The following is a 17,704-nucleotide window of genomic DNA, read 5'->3' on the forward strand; positions in this document are numbered from 1 at the left end:
TCTGCACATCTCTTTCAAAGAGTTTATTAGAAGTAAATATTTACATCTATTGCAAATGGTTAATAGGCAACGCGGGACTGAGAGCTCCCCTTGGGTCAGAAGGATAGCCAGGGCCAAGCGCTCACCTCCCCACCCTCCTGGAAGCCTTGGGCAGCCTGCCCAGCTCCCTGGCTCGGACTGGCAGCTGGGGGAAGCCCTTTCCCCTTCCAGGACAACTCACAGCAGGCTCCTCCTCTGCCCAAGAGGAGAGCTTCCCGCTCCCCCAGTACTGGCTCTGACTTAGGCTGAAGGATGGATTGGAAAAGCGCTGTAAGAGAAGTGAGGCAACTGCTCCTGCTGCCAGGTCAAAGAGCATTCTCCTCACCTTTGGGTTACAGAGGAGTGGGAGCAAACAGTGCTGCCCCAAAGGGAAGGCCAGAAGGGGACTGTGCTGGATTGTGCCCCCACGTTCTGACCCTACGGTGAGAAGGGGCAGAACTGAGCACCTTCCTGCTGCTCTGTCTTCCCTGGGAGTCTGACTGGCACAAAGGAGGGGAGAGAGGATGAGAAAGGGAATTGCTTGAGAAACTCTGCCAACGCACAGCACGCAGCATTCCTCACCCCGCTGATAATTACGGGATGCAGTGCTGCCGGGGCAGGAACCAGCAACAATCCATCCCCACCTTTCTGCTCCAGAAGCAAAAACCCTGACGCAAGCACCTAGTTCTGGCCTCTCCAGAGGGTCACATCCCAAACAATCCCTCTGCAGCAGCTCATTCCCAAACGAACCCGTGCAGCAGATACAGGGCTCCTGCCTTGGCTGACCTGCCTTCCTACTCTGCGCTGGAACCAGTAAGGCAACAGGAGTGCTCTAGTTAACCTCTCCTCCTCCCATACAGGCTCGCACGTGGGCAGCAGAACCTCAAGGTAATAGAGTGCATCCTCTGGGCCTCGAACCCACAGACCAGAGGAGGAGGATAAGCCTGGCACCACGCAGCAGTGCCCACTTACCCTATCCCAGTAAGACTGTTCAGTTGGTCAGGAGCGGAGTGCGAAGGGTAAGTGCAGATGGCAGTAGCTAAACTGTTGTATTCGTGTCAGCTAAACTGTTGTACTCGTGTCAAGGGCTACCTCTTACCCCGTAATGGAAGGAGGGAGGACACCCATGGTCCACATTTCCCTGGAGGGCAGCTCACAGTCCCCTGGGGATCAGGCACACGTGGTACAGAAAAAGCTCCAGGCCTCTCTGCAGGGGTGACAGTGACCTACAACACCCAATATTTCTCCCAGCAGCAGTGGAGGTTTCTCAGTTATGGCTTTTCTTTTTTTTTTCTTTTTTTTTTTTTTAGAGATAGAGGTTAGAGATGCTTTACCAAGTGCTCACCGACGAGTACACCTCCCCCCTGCATCGTCCGTTCAGAAACACCTAACTCTGCCTCTTCTGCGAGCGGCGCTGCCGGCTTTCAGCTCTACAACCAGAGCTGTGGGACGGCCACAAGCTCCTGGGCTGGGGCTGCTACGCCAGGAGGCGTATCACGCCGTTGTCCGAGCCTAGCAGGAGATGGCATTTTGTGGGCAGCACCGCCAGGCTGGTCAGAGTACCCCGGAAATTCTCCGAGCTCAGCTTGGTCGTGCTGATGGGCAGAGCTGAGGACTCCAGCATGGAGTAGACACCGATCTTGTTGGCCACGGTGCCCGTGACCACCTCATTGCCGTAGAGGTCAAATGCGTGGATGGGTTCAGATGCAGATTTGTAGTGGTGCAGAGGTTTCTGCTCCAGTTCCTTCCAGACGGTCAGGGAATGATCCGAAGAGGAGCTGATTAGCACATTGCCCTCTGCAGCCTGTTGGAGATGAAGTGCCAGTGAACCAACGCTGTTGCAGTAAAGATTCCCAAACCCATCCTGGAAATGAGACTAGCAGGTAGCTGCCAATAGTCCAACGGTCTCGGTGCAATCCTCTAGGACAGCCCCAGCCATTTCCAAGCAGCAGCCAGTACTGAACAGCATTAACAAGGCGTCCAAGGTGGACACCGCAAGCTACAGGACTCTCAGGTAGCTGGTGGCCTCCTCCAGCACTCTGCAAAGTGTCCAAGAGATGGGTTGCATCTCTTCTTAACAAGCTGCTGATACTCAACTCATTCATTATCTATCATTCATTGCTACTACTGCAGTGGGTAAAGAGGTTACCACGTGGTCTCCCCTCTCTGTTAAACCACCTGCCAAGTTATTTTCCTTCTCAGGGACAAGGAAATGGGGAGTTCTCAGTAGAAAACACTGCTGAGGATAGAAGCCCGGAGAGCTTATTAGCAGAGCTAGTGAGAGGGTAAACAACCCACCCTAGTGAACTTTGCTTAACCTGTGTTTGGGTCGAGGACGCTGGAGCCCCATTGCTGCTCCCTGGGGATGGGTAAATATGGACAAGAGTTACTCATTAGAGCGACACCCTCCAAGAGGGGCTGAAAGCCCTGAGGAGAAGCAAAATATTCGCCTCTTCACAGGACATGTGGCTACTCCCTGCGCCGACACGGATCTGCTTGGCAGGCCTGACACTTGGGAGGGCTGAGATCTCCGTTCGGCACAGGCTGGAGTGAGAGCACCTGCCTGCAGCACAAACCACAGGGCAGGAGAGCCCGAGCAGCCACTTAAGGGCACAGCAAGGGCTGGAGGAAAGCCCCAAGGATGGAGCAGGTGAGCTTTGCCAAGCAGCACGTCAGGATGCTCTGCACAACCTCCAAGGACCAGCAAGGCCCATGAAGCAGCCCCCCGCTGCCCCCAGCTGAACCTCTCACCTTGATCTGCAGGATGTCTCCCTCGTGGGCAGGCCACCCCCGCATGATGAGTCCGGTCCTGGTGTCCAGCAGCACAATGAAACCAGAGGAGAAGCCAGCCATGACGCTGCGCCCGCTAGGGCTGACAGCCAAGCAGCGGATGAGCCCGGCGCTCACCCCGCTGGCCAGGCGAAACTCGTGCTGCAAGAGAGAGTCCAGTTACCAAGGGGCGAAAGGTCTAGGGGATCCAGAATTTAGGGGACAAGAGACCTTGGGGCACAGCTGGCTTCCGTGGAGTCATCACGGCTGGCTTTGGACCAGCCAGGATTGCTTTACTAAGCACATGGAGGCCATGGGCAAGCCTGAAGGAGGCTGGCTTGCAAAGCAACAGGCTCCCTACCTGCAGTCCTGGCTTCCTGTGGTCAATGAAACGCAGCACGGAGTCTGCGCTGGCCACGGAGATGCTGTGATAGGGAGGTGGCATGGTGGTCACAGCTGTGATGGGGACCTTGTTGTCTAACTCGTCAAAAGTCCGGAGAAGTTTGCCTGTGAAAACGTGACACATAAGTTACAGCAGTAAACATATGGAGAAGCTACATGGCAGATATCCAGTCTCTGTGCTAGTTTTTAGCAAAAGCCATCACAATTTGTATATAATATTCAGTATATAACATTCAATAATCAATATTCCTGTCTTTAAGGACTGGACCAGTTCACCCCAGCCCTTACCCTTTCCCTTCTTACCTGTGAACTGGTCCCAGATGTGCACGGTGCCGTCGCAGCTCACCACGTGCTGCGATGCCTCCAGCTGGCTCACGTAGAAAACAGACTTCTTGTGCTCCGAGTAGGTGAACCGCGGCGGCACCTCGCTGGTGCCATCCCCGTAGTTGTACAAGGGCCAGAGGCGGACGGTTTTGTCCTTGCTGCCGCTGAGGAAGAAGTCCTCGCTGCCGAGCGGCGCCACGCACTTGATGGCCCCCGAATGCCCTGAGAAACTCTGCAGCTTGATCTGGTGGAAGTGGAAGCGGGGGTCGTGTTGGTTCACCCCGATCTCGTACTGCCAGTAGGCCAGCCAGTTCCCGCACAGCATGTGGGTGCTGCGAGGCAGGTCGTGCTTCAGAGCGTTTTCCTCGCTGGACGAGCTCGGAATAAAGCCATCGGTGCCGGCACCGAGGCGAAGCAAGCCCAGGCCTTCCCGCTGCGTGTCCACAGGAACCTGGATGCGGTTCCCCACCAGCACGCTGCCGAAAGTGCCGGAGTGGCTGTCCTCGTGGTGGCTAGGGAGCAGCTCGGACCCTCGCGTGTCCTGGTCTGAGCCCGCCGCGCTCGGTGCTTGCTCGAGGCTAACTGCCTGCAGGCTCTTTGGGTTCACGTTTTCCAGGTAGAGGCTGGCCAGCTTCTCAACCAGCAAGTAGTTGGGCACAACCGTCCGGATGACATCGCCTGAAAAGAGACAGCACGGCTCCCAGGGAAGGGATTTCCTCGCCTTCATCCCCTACCATCAGCGACAGAACGGGGGGCAGCTCCGGGCTGTGAACACAACACCCCCCAAGGCAGCCACATGCCGTTCCCAGCCAAAGCAGCCTGAAGTCCTGGTGGGCTCCCGACACCACAAGCAGACCAAGACACCACGCAGAAGCTGAGTTTCCCCCGACAGGTCTATGCCCTCTGATTTCTCTTGAATTGAGGTCACACACGCATGCACAGAGCGAGGAGCTCTCGCAAAGCCCAGGAGAAGGGAGCCAAGCCGTACCTAGCAAGCAAGAGAAGGGGATGTAGGTGATGTAGGCCATCTCAGGGTTAAACACCTTCTGTAACTCCATCAGCACTGCCGGATCCAGGGCCAGCAGCTTCCCGTCCGAGAGGGGCACCTCCATCACTGGCACCTCGCAGCTGCTCAGCGACTCCGCCGTCAATCCCTGGACAGGAGAAAACAGCAAGATTCCCGAGATCAGACGCTCTCACCACGTAATTACACACACACAGCCTGGGCTGGGCGCTGCTGACACCGGTGCTGGTGTATGCAGGTGTGCCCACCACACTCCTGCGGCTGCGCACGGGGCCGAAGGCAGGAGCACCTCTCGCACATCACTGACCTGGTCCTGCAGCTCCTGCAGCAGCGAGAACGCCCCGAAGAAGTTCCTCACCGTGTCGCTCAGATGCTGCTGCACCATCTCCTGCCCGATCCGCAGGCAGATCAAGGCAATGAGGCTGATTGTCTTAACGCACAGGACGATACGGGCCTGGGCACCACTGGGGAAACTGAAGAGGGCATCCATTACCAGCTCGTCCTACACATATCCCTTTTCCCCTCCTCTGCTTCCCGCCTCCTGCCTTGTCTCGTGTTTTCAGGCATTATCAGAAGGTCTCGAGCAGCACAAGCTCTACGCACACACTGCAGACCAGTACAAGGATGTGCACATCTGGATAGGAACGGCCCCGCAATCCCAAAAATCATCAGACCCTCACAGAACTATTCCCACACCCCAGATTTTGCATTGTGCAAGCTGTGGCTGAAGACACCGCGGACTGCAGCACTTACCCGACGGCCAGTGAAGTGAGGAAGCCCAGCACCGGCAGCAGCACCTCCTGGCTGATTTTGGGGAGGATGTCCATGAGCGTGGTGTCCGACAGACACACCACGATCTTCTGCGTCAGCGTCACCGCGGCCAGCAGCCCTGCTTCCTTCCGGCTGTTCAGCCGCCCGCCGCCGGACCCACCGCCGGGTGCGACCTGCAAAAGGAGTCCTCCAGTGCCGGGGCCCTTTACATGCCCGGGCCACTGCGTCCCCAGCAGGACACATCGAGGGTGATCCCAGGATCGCCTGAGCTCAGCCTCAAAACCCAGCACCAGCCACAGCCTGCGGGAGAGGAACCTGAGCAGCGACACAGGTCTGGCGCTCGAGGGATGCGCCTGAACCAAAGGACAGATGCAAGGACAAATCGGAGCCTGGAGAGAAGTGGACAGCCCCAAATTGTGCACGTCTTCTGGAGCACGTATCCCTGCAGAATGCTCCTGGCAGCTGAGAAACTCAAGAGGGGAGACAGACAATCGTGAACTGGCCCAGAGCATCACCAGCCTGGGCACCACATCCTTCAGCAGCACAGGAGGAGGGAAAACTTATGACAAGCATCTTGCAGCAAGAATCAGTGCCTTCATCTTATGCCACGTTACGCCTGGATGCGCAGACTGCTGAGGAACTGTCCTTGCATGAAATATCCAAGGCACAAAGCCTGGGCAAACCTGCCAACTTCGAGAAATCCAGCTGCTAACAACTTCTCGAGGCAGAGGAGCGCATCCTTTTTTGCTGAGAACGTACCCGTGACGGTTACAGCACCGCCAAATAGTTCACAGTGCCAGCAGCAAGACTGAAAGGTTTGTCTAGATTCTCTTTCCTAACTCCTAGACAAACCAAACACCCAAGAAAAGAGAGTCAATAACAAAACCCACAAACAAGTCCCGGTTTCCACTATATTTCTTGTACACCTGCCATCTTCCAGCTCATCACAGAGGCTCTTCCCCTCGCAAAATAGCTGCTCTGCCAAATCCTCCGGGAAGGACTCACTTTACCCTATTTGTGACCCTCTGCTTTCAGCACTTTTATATCAGGTTGCCAAATGCTATTCACAGGAGCATTCATCTCCCCATCACCCCCAAGCAACAACTTGAGCACAGCAAAGCAGAACAGCTGGAGCCACGATCGCAGTTGGGTGGAGAGCGATTTTGCTGAAAAACAGGATTTTTTTTTTTTCTTTCCCCCCCCCATCAAAAATCTCCCCTTCCACGCTGGAAAAACTGACAGCGCTTTTTTTTGTTTTCTTTAAATGAGCAGCTGTGGCCTCCTTCCCTCTACGTTTAAATGATCAGAAAGCCATTGAAGTTTTCCATTTGAACAACAATCAGTAACCCAAGTGTTTATAACTGCAAAAAAGGAGCAATATGAAAAATAAGCCTGTTTAAACCATTCAAAAAAAAAGATGAAAAATGGTTTGTTTTTCCAACCAGCTGCATTACACACACACTTTCTTCTTGCTACTCAGCTAAGAATTTCAAAACGAAAAGTTTCTAAGTCTTGCCAGTGCTGTTTTATGCAGTTGAAAAAAACTCCTTTGACATCTCCCCTGCCTATCCCCCTGTAAAACCACTCGCCCCAACAATCCCGCTGCAGTCCGTCTGCCCGTTATCACAGTCCCACCCCACGCCAGCCCCGTCTCAGCCTGCTCGCCGTGCAAAGCAGAAGAGAATACTTTTCTCTGGGTGCCAGCAAAAGGTCTGGCGGGGAAAGCCCACCGCTGAAATGGGGAAGGAAGGGCTGCAGCAGCCTGCAATTCGGTGCAGATCCGCGGTGGCCTGGGCTTGCTGAACAGCAAAGCCCACGTGCACAGCCGTGTCCTCGGCTGGAAGCGGTCTGGAGCTCGTGGCGGGGGGTCAAAGCATCGCTCCTGGCTGCACCAGCGCAGCCCTTTCCCAGCCAAGGCTCCCGCACGCTCCGACACAGCGAGAGCTGCTCAGCCCACGCTGCCCCAGGGGGAGTTCAGCTGAGCACAACTCTCACGAAGGAGGCTGGAGCACATTTTCTGTGCATCCTCTCCCCTCCTCGGATGCCTGGACAGAGCTCCCACCCTGACCCAGACGAGAAGAGGAGGAGAAGTCAGTACTAACCAGGTAGCTGATGTAGGGCAGGTACTGGTAGGTGAGGACAGGCTCTCCGTACAGGTACGCCACGTGCACAAGACAGGCCAGCACCGGCTTGGACACCTGATCTCCCAGGACCGGCCGCTTCTGGTAGATATTTCCCGTACTCAGGGGACCGTTCTCATCACTGCTCGGTACAAACTGCTGCCTGGTGGGGCCTGCCCGGAGAAAACACCACGAGCTGAAGCAGCAGGCTAAGCCCAAGCCACGAGGCGCCCAGCTCTGGGGCAGGGCCCACCCCGGGACCCTGGGGTGTGAGGAGCAGACCTTACCGACGTAGCAGGAGGTGAGCAGACGGAGCAGGTTCCTGGCGATGAAGCGGGACGTGACGGTGGGGCCCAGCTTGGCCGAGAGCCACCTCACCATCTTACAGGCTGTGTCTGCAAAACAACAAACAGTCGCAAGGACAGAGCCTGGCGCGGCGCAGATTAGCTATCGCCCGCCGCTTCCCAGACCCTGCCCTCCCCGCAGGCAGCCACGGGTCTCTGGTTTGTTGGCAAACTGCGGAAAGCCGTGCTTTCACCCCAAACCTCCTCCCCGCAGCCGTGCCAGGTCCACACACTTCAGTGGGATCGGACCTTTTAGGGTGGTTTCATCACCGTCCCTGAGAAAGGACAAGAGACACCCCCAAATCTGGATCCACTTCTCCGCAGCAGGTCTGGCTCCCCCCTTCTCCCACTCGCTGCTTTTCTGGGTATTTGCCACACCCAGCAGAAAGGCCAAACCCTAGCAGGGCCTTACCCAGGAGTATCGTCTGCTCTTTGTCATCCGAGTGGTCCGGCAGCTCCTCTCCCTCTCCGTCCTCTGGCTCGCTGCTGTCATCAGCCAGGGTGACATCCACGGAGGTGCCAGCGTCCACAGCGGCGCCAGCATCCACGGCCACCGCCAGCTCCGCGTCGACCGCAGCGTCCTCGTGCTCCTCGTCCTCGTGCTCCTCTTCCTCCTCCTCCGACTCCTCGCTCTGCTTCAGGTCCTGGCTGCTGTCCACGGACTTCAGGCTGCTCTTGTCCTTCTGCGAGTCCCCGTCGGCGGGTCTGTCCTCTCCCAGCGACACCTCGCTGGCGCTGCTCTTGTCGCTCAGCCGCCCCAGGCTGAGCAGCTCCTGCTCCTGCGGCTGCAGGGACTCCCCGACGTAGAGGCCGCTCTGGAAGTCCTCGCCCTCGGGCAGGTAGGCCTGGTCGTGGAAGCTGACGCCGGAGGTGTAGTCGAGGAGGTCGAGGGCGGCAGAGCCGTGCTCCACGTCCATTTTGATCTCCTCCCCGAACACGCACGACACCGGGCTGCCCGCTCCGCTCTCGTCGTCTTCAGCCGCGCCGAGGAGGGATTTGCTCTCCTCCCGCGAGCTCTCGATGCCGACGAGGATCTGCAGGATGTGCGGCAGCAGGTTGAGGAGGAAGGACTGCAAGCCCAGGCGCACGATCAGCTGGGCCACGAAGCAGTCCGTGTACAGGTAGAACCTGCCGTGGCGGTAGCAGGGGGTCTCGTACGCTCCGATCAATGGCTTGAGCAGGTATTTATTGGCATTTTTCGGGCCGAGGGATTTAGCTATAGGCTCAAAAAGGTACCATGCTGCGTAGACAGCAGTGTTCTCCTCGGACATCAGGGATAATATGAAGGGCAGGAGAATCTCCAGGCCTTCAGGAGTGATTTCGGAAAGGATCCCCTCCAGCTGCTGCCACAGCTGGAAAACGAGCTCCCGGCCCTCACCTTCATCCTCCACCTTCTTCGCCTGGTAGGTGAAGATGAATTTGTGCAGAGCTGGGAAGTAGGTGGGGAAGGGGACGATCGAGCTGAAGGGACTGAGGAGCTGCGTGGGACACGGCGGGGGCAGGCCCTGGGAGATGGGTTTGTACTCAAAGAGCTGCACCGTGCCCTTGCCCAGCCTGGTCTTCAGCAGCTTCTCCACGGGCACGCTCAGCTGCAGCAGGACGTGCAGCACGTGCTGGAGCGGGGCCGGGATCTCCTTGGGGTGGTAGCGGCACAGGTTGCGCACCATCAGGAACCGCTCCAAGAGGGACGCATCAGGCTTCGAAGGGCGAATCCTCGGCGCAAATATTATCTCAGCCACCAGAATGCCCAACGCCTGCATGTCCCTCTGGAAGAGGTCCGAGAGACCCAGCAGCGGCTCCTCCCAGGGCTGCTCCATCAGCTGCATCTCACTGCTCAAGCCTTTCACCAAGAAATTGTCCAGCTTCTCCAGTTCTTCCAAGGCCTGGAGCGGATTGAAGCCTTCGGGAAGGGAGATCTTCATGTCATCCCTGTCGGCCTGATCCACAGCGCCCGCCTTGCTCCGGCGGAGGGGTCGGACCCCCGAGGCCTTGCCTTCAGAAGAATAAGCAGGGAGGGCGGCGGGCTGTGCTGGAGGCACGGCGGGGCAGGGCTGATCGGGAGCTCTGCTAGGCGCGGAAATCGAATCCAGGGCCTCCGTGCCTTGCTCTAAATCATCCTCACCAGCGGCGGATTTCTCGCCGGCCCAGGTAGTTTCGCTGGGAGTAGCCTCCAGGACCAGCCCGTTAACTGCATCCGTCACCGGGCCCTGGATGTCCTCCAAAACCACGGCCTCCCTGATGTTCTGGAGCAGGGGCCGAGCGATGGCCGGAGCTTCAGCGGGCGTGTAGGCAGGTCCCACCATGCGCCTGGGGTGGGGCTGGTCGAAGAGCTGCACCACCCCGTAGGTGGTCAGGTGCGTGTGGTTGTCTACCAGGTGGAGGCAGACGTTCTTCTCCTTGACAGCGTCCTTCCCCAGCAGCTTGTACCCAAAAGTGAGATCGATCCAGTGGTGGAGGTCCTGAGAGACCTCCCGACTCTCCAGCAGCATGCGGTGGACTTCGATGAACTCCTCGTAGGAGCTGCACCACGACGGCACGTCCAGGTCAGGCATGTCCGGGTGGATGGATCGGAAGATGGAGGGGTCGGTATAAAACTCCGGGATGCACTCGTCCGGGGTCCAGCTCTGCATGCGCTCCATGCTGGCCGGGTACTCGTTGGGCTCCCACTGGGACCTCACGTGGCAGCACAGCACTGACTTGGGCGTCCTCCGAGCCGTGTACACGTAGTAGGTGATATCTGAGAGGACGTCGGAGATGTGATGGGGGACGTGGAGCTGCTCCCCGCTTGACCCGCCAGCAACGAACGCCTGCTTGGTCATCTCGTAGGTGAAGTCCAGCTGCTTGTCTCCCTTGTTGAGGCGGAATTTGGATTTCCTCAGGTCCCTGAACTTGCCGTTTTTGGTAGTGAAGTCCACCACCCAGGGAAGAACCGGGTGGTAGTTGGGGTCTCCCATTCTCCTCCCAGCCAAACTGTTTAAACGCATTAGGTAGTCGAAGTTGCTAACCCGCCCATGTACCCACTGCAACACCAGGTCCCGGAGGTCCTTCTGGCACGTGGAGCACCTCGCCGCCTCCTCTCGTGCCCCGGCGCCGCTTTGCTCGCTCAGTCGTTCCAGCCCGGCCTCCGCGTTCCCTTCTTCCTTCCTGGGTCCCTCGTACTCTCTGAAGTTCACCCGGAGCCGGCTGCAGAGCTTCTCATCCACGGCCACGTCGTGCAGGGAGAAGGCGCCGCAAGCCAGCCCCGCTTGGTGACAGGCCCTCATGGCCTGCAGCACGTGGAAGAGGAGGAAGAGGATCTTGGCGTGGCTGTTGGTGAGCTTCGCCGGGCTGAAAGTCACGATGTCGTGCAGGCAGTACTGCACGTACGGGTAGATGACATACAGCATCTCGGCCGACTCCAGCAGAGCCTCGGCCTGCAGCACGTTGGGGCAGGAGGGGCTCCCCCTCGCAGCGCTCTCCTTGGCGGGGGAAGCACCGGGCACGTTCTTACCCACCGGGAGGACGGGGCAGCCGTACGCCTTCTGCAGGGCAGCCCGGAGGGCGTCGAGGGCCAGCACGGCGGGCGGCGCGTGAGCGTGCCGGTACGGCCGCACGTAGCGGCCGTGAGCCCGGCACCACAGGTTGCGGTAGTTCTGCGAGGCGACGCGGTGCATGAAGCCGTGCAGCGTCTCGGGGCTGCCGTTTCGGGCCTCAACGGCGGCGGCGGGTGGGACGCGCAGGGGCTGCGCCAGGCGCTCCTTCCTCAGCCCGTGGATCTCCACCCGCGTCCAGCCCGCCGGCAGCTTCTGCACGGAGCGCTGCAGGAAGGTCCTCACCTCCACCTCGCTCAGCCCCTCGGGCCGCGGGCACAGGCCGGGCAGCACGCGGCGCTCCTTCAGGCTGCCCAGCCATTTCTGCGGGACCAGCGCCGTGACGTGCGTCCCCTCGGCGGCGGCCGCCAGCTGCCGGCGGTCGATGTTCAGGTCCTTCTCCACGCTCCGGAGGAAGCCCTCCATTATCGGCTCCTGCTGGGAGAGGGAAAGCAGCCCGGGAAGGCTGGGGGTGAGCGGGGGGTGAGCGTGGCACCGTCCCCACGGAGCCCAAAATCCCCCCCGTGAGCCCCCAGCATCCCTCGGTTCCCTCTTGTCCCCCAGCTGCTTGGAGGGATTTGGACTAAGAGCACATCTGGAGGGGTTGAGGAGGGATGGAGGGGACCGGGAGGGGATGGAGGGGACACAGGGGATGGAGGGGACACAGGGGATGGAGGGGGACCAGATGGAAGGAACCGAGAGGGGATGGAGGGAGCTCTGAAGGGATGGAGGGGAACCAAGAGGGGATGGAAGGGACTGAGAGGGGATGGAAGGGGACTGGGGGGGGGATTGAGGGGACTGAGAGGGGATGCAGGGAGGATGGAGGGGGACCAAGAAGGGATGGAAGGGGACTGGAGGGGGGGGTGGATGGGGGCCAAGAGGGGATGCGAGGGACCGAGAGAGGACAGAGGGGGACCAAGAAGGGGTGGAGGGGACTGAGAGGGGACAGAGGGGGGCTCAGGGGGGTACAATGGGACCACGTCAGCCGCAGTGCCGGTGGCAGGGGGCACGGGGGGTGGGGCCCACAGCAGCCTGCCCGCAGCACCGAGCACTCCCCGGGCCCTTTGGGACGGGGCCGAGCGGGGAGAGGCGGCACAGCGAGCCCCGGGGGGGGGGGGGGCAAACCCCGAACCCCAAAGAACCCCCAAATCCTGGGGAGGGCCCTCCACCATCCTGGGGGGGGGGACACGGGGCAGGGGGGGCGAGACGGGGACCGGGGGGGGGGAGACACACGGGGAGGGGAGACCGCGGGGGGACCGGGGCCACGGACCCGGTGTGGGGGGTACGGGGGGGGGGGGGTAGGGGGACCGGGGGGGCCCCGCTGCCGCCGGTCCCGGCGTTACCTGGCGGCGGCAGCGGGCTCAGCGGCGGCGGCGGGCGGCCCCGGCCATGTTGGTCAGGTGACGGCGGTCACATGCGGCCGCCGCACCGGGGGGTGGGGGGGGACGGGACAGCACACAACGGGGCCCCCCCGGTGCTGCTGCTGCTGAGAGCAGGAGGAGGAAGAGGAGGGGGTGGGGGGAGGAGGAAGGCCCCGCGCCCCCCCCCCCCCCCCCGCAGGCTCGGGCCGGGGCCGGGCTCCCCCCAGCGGCCGCCACCGGGGGGGGGGGGGGGGGGCGGGAGGGGGGGGAGGAACGGGGGGGGGCGGGGGAGGGGGTTGGAGGGGGTAAGGGGGGGGTGTTGCGCAAGAGCCCGTCCATATAAGGGCAGGCGGCCGGCGTGACGCGGTTGGTTGAGGTCACCGTGACGTCACCGGCGCCCCCGGGCTGTCAGCTGGAGCCGGCCGCGCCGCCGAGGCAGCCGGCCTTAAAGGGGGCTCCGCGCTCAGGGGGAGGCCCCGTGTGGACCCCACCGGCGGGAGGTGAGTGAAGGGGGGGCGACTCGGGGCGAGGCCGCCCCTGGGCTCCCCGCAGGCGTTCAGCGGGTCAGGGCCCGGTCCCCTTCGGTAGCCCCGTGCGCTGGGTGCAGGGGAACGCTGTGAGGCGAGGAGCGGAGCAGCCCCGAGCGGAGCAGCCGGGCGCTGCCTGGTTCCGGCGCCCCCCGAGCCGCGCAGGGCCCCGCAGCCCTCTCCCGCCCCGTGGAGGCCGCCCCGGGTACCGGGAGCAGCCCCGCAGCCGGTCCTGGCTCCCCTCTCCCCTCCGCCCCGCGCGGCCCCTTTAAGGCGGCGGGAGGCTCCCGCCGGGCAGCGCCGCGTGCAGCGCGTGGGAGTCACGTGGGCGGGACGTGCAGGCAGCCCATTGGCCCGCCGCCCCCCCGCGCGCTGCAATCAGCTGTTACTGGGGCGAAGGGCAGGGGACGGCCTTAAAGGGGCCGTGCCGCTCTGCCCGCACTGCCCGGACCCGGCTCGGCGCCTGGCGGCGGCCGGGACTAGAACTGGGGGAGGGCTCCGGAGCCTCCCGCGGGGTCGCGGCAGGCGCCAGAGCCCGGCCTTCCTCGGGTCGCCCCGCGGGGGGGGCGCGGCCCCTTTAAAGAACTTGTCCAGTCATCGCGCCGCGCTGCCAAGCCGCGGGGTCAGGCGGGTTCGCGCCGCCCCGCCCCCGCCGCGCTCCCATTGGCTGGCGGCCCCCGGCGCTCACTTGTGATTGGCTGCCGACTTGGGGCAACTTCTGGGAATCGGCCGGCGCCAGCCCTTAAAGGCGCCGCCCCGGCACGGAGGGAGGGGGCGGCCGGGGCAGACCAGCGCCGCGCCCCGCGGGGGCCGAGCAGCGCCGGGCCCTTTAAGCCCCCTCCCCTCTCCCCTCCCCCGCCGACTCTTCGCCCGCTGGAAAATGCCAACTCACAGCACGCGGGGCATGCCGGGAGCGCCGCGCCGCACTACAACTCCCAGCGTGCCCCGCGGCGGGCGGGCGGACCCGCCCGTTTCCTAGGCAACCGCCGGGCCGGCCGGCACCGACCGCGAGCCGGGTGGGCGGGGCGGAGAGCCGGCTCTCCGTGCCGATTGGCCGAGCGGCGGGCAGAGCCGGCCTCCTATTGGCTGGGGGGCGGGGGCGGTGGGAGAGGGGCGGGGCCGGGCGGTGATGGGGCGGGGGCGGGGCCGGTGGGTGGCTGCGTCATGGCTCCGCGGGCCGGGCCCGGCCGAGGCGGCGGCGGCGGCGGCGGAGCCGGGGCGAGGGGGGGGGGGAGGCGGCGGGGCCGGACTGGGCCGGGCCGGGGGCACCGGGACCGGGTCTCTCCGCGCCACGCAGGTGGGTCCGCGCCGGGGCTGGGTTTTTAGGGAGCCCCCGGTGCCCGCCCGGTGCTCCCGGTGCCGTACCGGGAAGGTGACCTTCCCCCGGGGGGGGGTGGAGGCGGGAGGGCTCCGCTCCGTCCCGTCCCGTCCCGCACCGGGCTCCGCGGGGGCCGCCTCGTTACCCCCCGGTGGGGTTTAACGGAAGGGGGGTTACGGGGGGGGTGGGGGTGCCGGTGCCGGTACCGGGGCGCCGTGCCCAGTACTGGGGGTCCCGGTGGGGCGGGCGGGGCAGCGGGCGGGGCCGGTCCGTACCGGGCTGTGGCCGGCCCCGGGGGTGACCTTCAGTCCGGGGCCGGGCGGGGCAGACTTTGCCCCGGGGGCCGGTGGTGGCGGCGGGCACGGAGCGGAGCATCCCGGGGAACGGAGGAGGAGGAGGAGGAGGAAGGCGGGGGGGGGTCGTCGGGATGCTGGGGGGGGGGAGGCACCGGCTTTACCGTGGGGCTGGGGGGGGGAGGGGGGAAAAGCCGTTGGGGTGCCGGTACCGGTAAGGGGGGGGGGCGCTGGGGAGGGGGGGGGCGGCCCGGTACAACCGGGCGGGGGGCTCCACGGGGGGCACAGCGGGGTTTAGTACCGGGGGGGGGCCCAGCCGAGCTCCCCCGGGTGCCCTCACGGCGCCGGGAGTCTCTGTCGGTCTTGGGGGGGGGATGGGGGAACGGCACGACCCCCGTACCCCTTCCCCGGTAACGCCGGTACCGGCCTCCCCCTCCTTTTCTTACCCCCCCCCGCCCCGTTTTCCCCTTCCCGGTGCTGATTCACGGCCCCGGCGGGGGTGGAGCAGGGCCGGGACCGGCGCTGGAATCCGGACCAGATGTACCCGGCACGCCAGGAATGTGCGGCATCCCCGCCGGGCCCCGCCGCCCCCCGGCCCCGCCGCCTCCCCCCCCCCCCAACCCGGTGAGCGCCCCCCAAGACCCCCACCCGTGGGGCTCCCGCACCCGTGGGGCTCAGCCGGGAGCCCCAAAATGGTGTTATTTTGGGGGGGGGGGGTCAAATGTGGGAGGCGGCGGGAGGATGCTTAAGGGGGAGCGGGGTGCGTTCCCCGGGTGGTCCTGACCCCAAATTCATGCTGTTTCCCCCCCCCCCCCCTCCCCAAATCTGGGCCGCCTGCTTGGGAGGTCCGCGAGCGCTTGGGAGAGTCCCAAAAACCGGCCCCGCAGCCGGGGAGGCGCTGACAGGCTCCGGGGGGAGCAGAAAAAAGGGATTTTATTTTTTTTTTCCCCCCAATATAAAGGGGAGGGGAGGAAGAGAGAACGGGGGGGGGGCGGCCGGGGCTCCCAGGGAGGGCCGCCGAAGGGCTCCTGCGCTCCCCGAATTCCCCGGGCGCGCTCGGCGGCGGCGGCGGGCTGACGAAGTGTCTTCCTTGGCAGGCGGCGGCGGCTGGCCCCTGGCCAGGTGGGACCCTGCCAGCGCCCGGATGCCTGAGGTGAGCGGCCGGGGAATGCCGTAACCTGTACCTGCTGCCACCGGGCCCCGTCGTCCCCGGCCCCGCGGTGGCGGCCGAGCCCCTGCGGCGGCTCCGTCCTCGCCGCCCGTTGCGGGTGCGGCGGGAGCGGGGTTTCCCTTATCGCTCGGTTCCCGGCGGGGAATGGCCTTGGGTCCCCGCGTGGCGTGGGGGGCTGGCTGCGGGTGCCGGAGCTGCTGCAGCTGCCGTCTCCGGAGAGGGGAGGGATGGGGGGAGCTCGGAGCTGCCTCTGTGTCCCCTGGGGCTGGGGGAGACCCTGGGGTGGGGGAGAGGAGGGATGGGGGGAGCTCGGAGCTGCCTCCACGTCTCCTGGGGCTGGGGGAGACCCTGGGATGTCCCCTCCCCGAGTGAAGGTGGCAGATCAGGGCTCTGCGGTGGAGGAGAGGAGGGACTGGGGGAGCTCGGAGCTGCCTCTGCGTCCCCTGGGGCTTGGGGAAGCCCTGGGATGTCCCCCTCAGAGCGAAGGTGGCGGATGAGGGCTCTGGGGTGGGGGAGAGGAGGGATGGGGGGAGCTCAGAGCTGCCTCCTCGTGCCCTCTGGGGCTTGGGGAAGCCCTGGGATGTCCCCTCCCCGAGTGAAGGTGGCAGATCAGGGCTCTGGGGTGGGGGAGAGGAGAGACTGGGGGAGCTCAGAGCTGCTTCAGCGTCCCCTGGGGAGGCCCTGGGATGTCCCCTCCCTGAGTGAAGGTGACATGAGGGGGTCTTGGGATGAGTGAGAGGAGGGGCTGGGCTGGGCGGCGTCCCTGCGGTGTTGGTCCCGTTTCTGATGCCTTTCTTCCTTCCCCAGCTGCCGCCCCGCTGCCCTGCTCCTGGCTACCCAGCACCAGTTCTTCAGTGGCAAGCTTTATGTCCTCTTCTAGTAGCTAAAGCTGCCAGTTGAAGAACTGTTGAATGTAGCCCCTCTCTTCTCATCACCGAGGCGCCGCACATCAGCTGCACCTGTGCCCCGAGGGACCGGGATGAGTAAATCAGCAGCGTCCTGAGGATTGACCCCCCTCTGAGAGCTGAGGCTGAGGAGGGCGGGGATGAAGAGCGCGCCCTGCAGCATCCAGGCAGAGCCGCGGCTGGAGGAGCTGCGGGGCTGTAAAACGGGGAGCTGTAACGGGGCTGTACAACGGGGAGCGGGGTCCCCGCCTGCCGGCGGGGTGGCGTTTAACTGGGACGGCTGGAGAAGGCTTTGAAAGAGACATTAAACTTTCTGTTTTCCTCAACAGCTCGTTGGTAGGGAGTTTGTTACCTGCGGGATGCCCGGGCTCGGGACCTGCCTGGTGGCGGCTGCAGACCGCGAGCTGTCCCCGGGGGGGTGGCAGGGAGGGGTGGTGGCATCGGAGCTGTCGCTGGCTGATGCCACGCGGGGCTGACCTGCGGAGTCGTGCCGTAGGAGTGGCACGGCAGCGAGATTACCCTCGCAAGAAGCCCGGCAGCGGGCTGGGGCTGGCTCGCGCTGCCCTTTCGTGGCTGGGTGTGCCGGGGGCCGGGCTGCGCGCAGCGGCTGACTCAGGGCCAAGTCACGCACAGCCCCAGATGGCTGCTCGGGAACGGCCACCCCGCGCTGGGTGCCCGCCTGCTGCCAGCCCCCGTGGCAGCACCGGGGCCTCAGGTATTTGGGGTGCAGGCTGGGCACTGCTGTGCTGCGCCCTCCCTGCCTGAGCTGTGTGCGGAGTCGGGGTGGA

The 17,704-nt window shown here is 63.6% G+C and overlaps 1 protein-coding gene and 1 long non-coding RNA gene across 5 annotated transcripts; one reads left to right on the forward strand and one right to left on the reverse strand.

Annotated features, from left to right (window-relative positions):
- Positions 1–8: 8 nt before the first annotated feature.
- On the reverse strand, positions 9–12,818 carry WDR81 (WD repeat domain 81). 3 transcript variants are annotated; one of them, XM_083806528.1, is made up of 11 exons: positions 12,685–12,818; positions 8,185–11,779; positions 7,716–7,823; positions 7,411–7,601; positions 5,291–5,481; positions 4,845–5,010; positions 4,502–4,667; positions 3,493–4,191; positions 3,149–3,294; positions 2,770–2,949; positions 9–1,822 (listed from the first exon to the last, which is right to left on the reverse strand). In XM_083806528.1, the coding sequence occupies exons 2-11, from the start codon at positions 11,765–11,767 to the stop codon at positions 1,496–1,498; spliced, it is 5,757 nt and encodes a 1,918-aa protein (XP_083662654.1). In that variant the 5' UTR covers positions 11,768–11,779; positions 12,685–12,818; the 3' UTR covers positions 9–1,495. The 3 variants fall into 3 exon arrangements, with proteins under 3 accessions (XP_083662654.1, XP_083662655.1, XP_083662656.1); XM_083806529.1 differs by having other exon boundaries at positions 8,185–11,776; positions 12,685–12,817; XM_083806530.1 differs by having other exon boundaries at positions 8,185–11,807; positions 12,685–12,787.
- A 156-nt stretch (positions 12,819–12,974) lies between these two features.
- On the forward strand, positions 12,975–17,244 carry LOC310884587. Of its 2 annotated transcripts, none has more exons than XR_014574292.1 (4): positions 12,975–13,202; positions 15,349–15,464; positions 15,938–15,993; positions 16,819–17,244. It is a non-coding gene; the product is annotated as an uncharacterized lncRNA (long non-coding RNA). The 2 variants fall into 2 exon arrangements; XR_014574293.1 differs by lacking the exon at positions 12,975–13,202 and adding an exon at positions 14,406–14,526.
- Positions 17,245–17,704: the final 460 nt, after the last annotated feature.

This window comes from Anser anser (assembly GCF_964211835.1).
Source record: "Anser anser genome assembly, chromosome: 20".
Lineage (NCBI taxonomy): Eukaryota > Metazoa > Chordata > Aves > Anseriformes > Anatidae > Anser > Anser anser.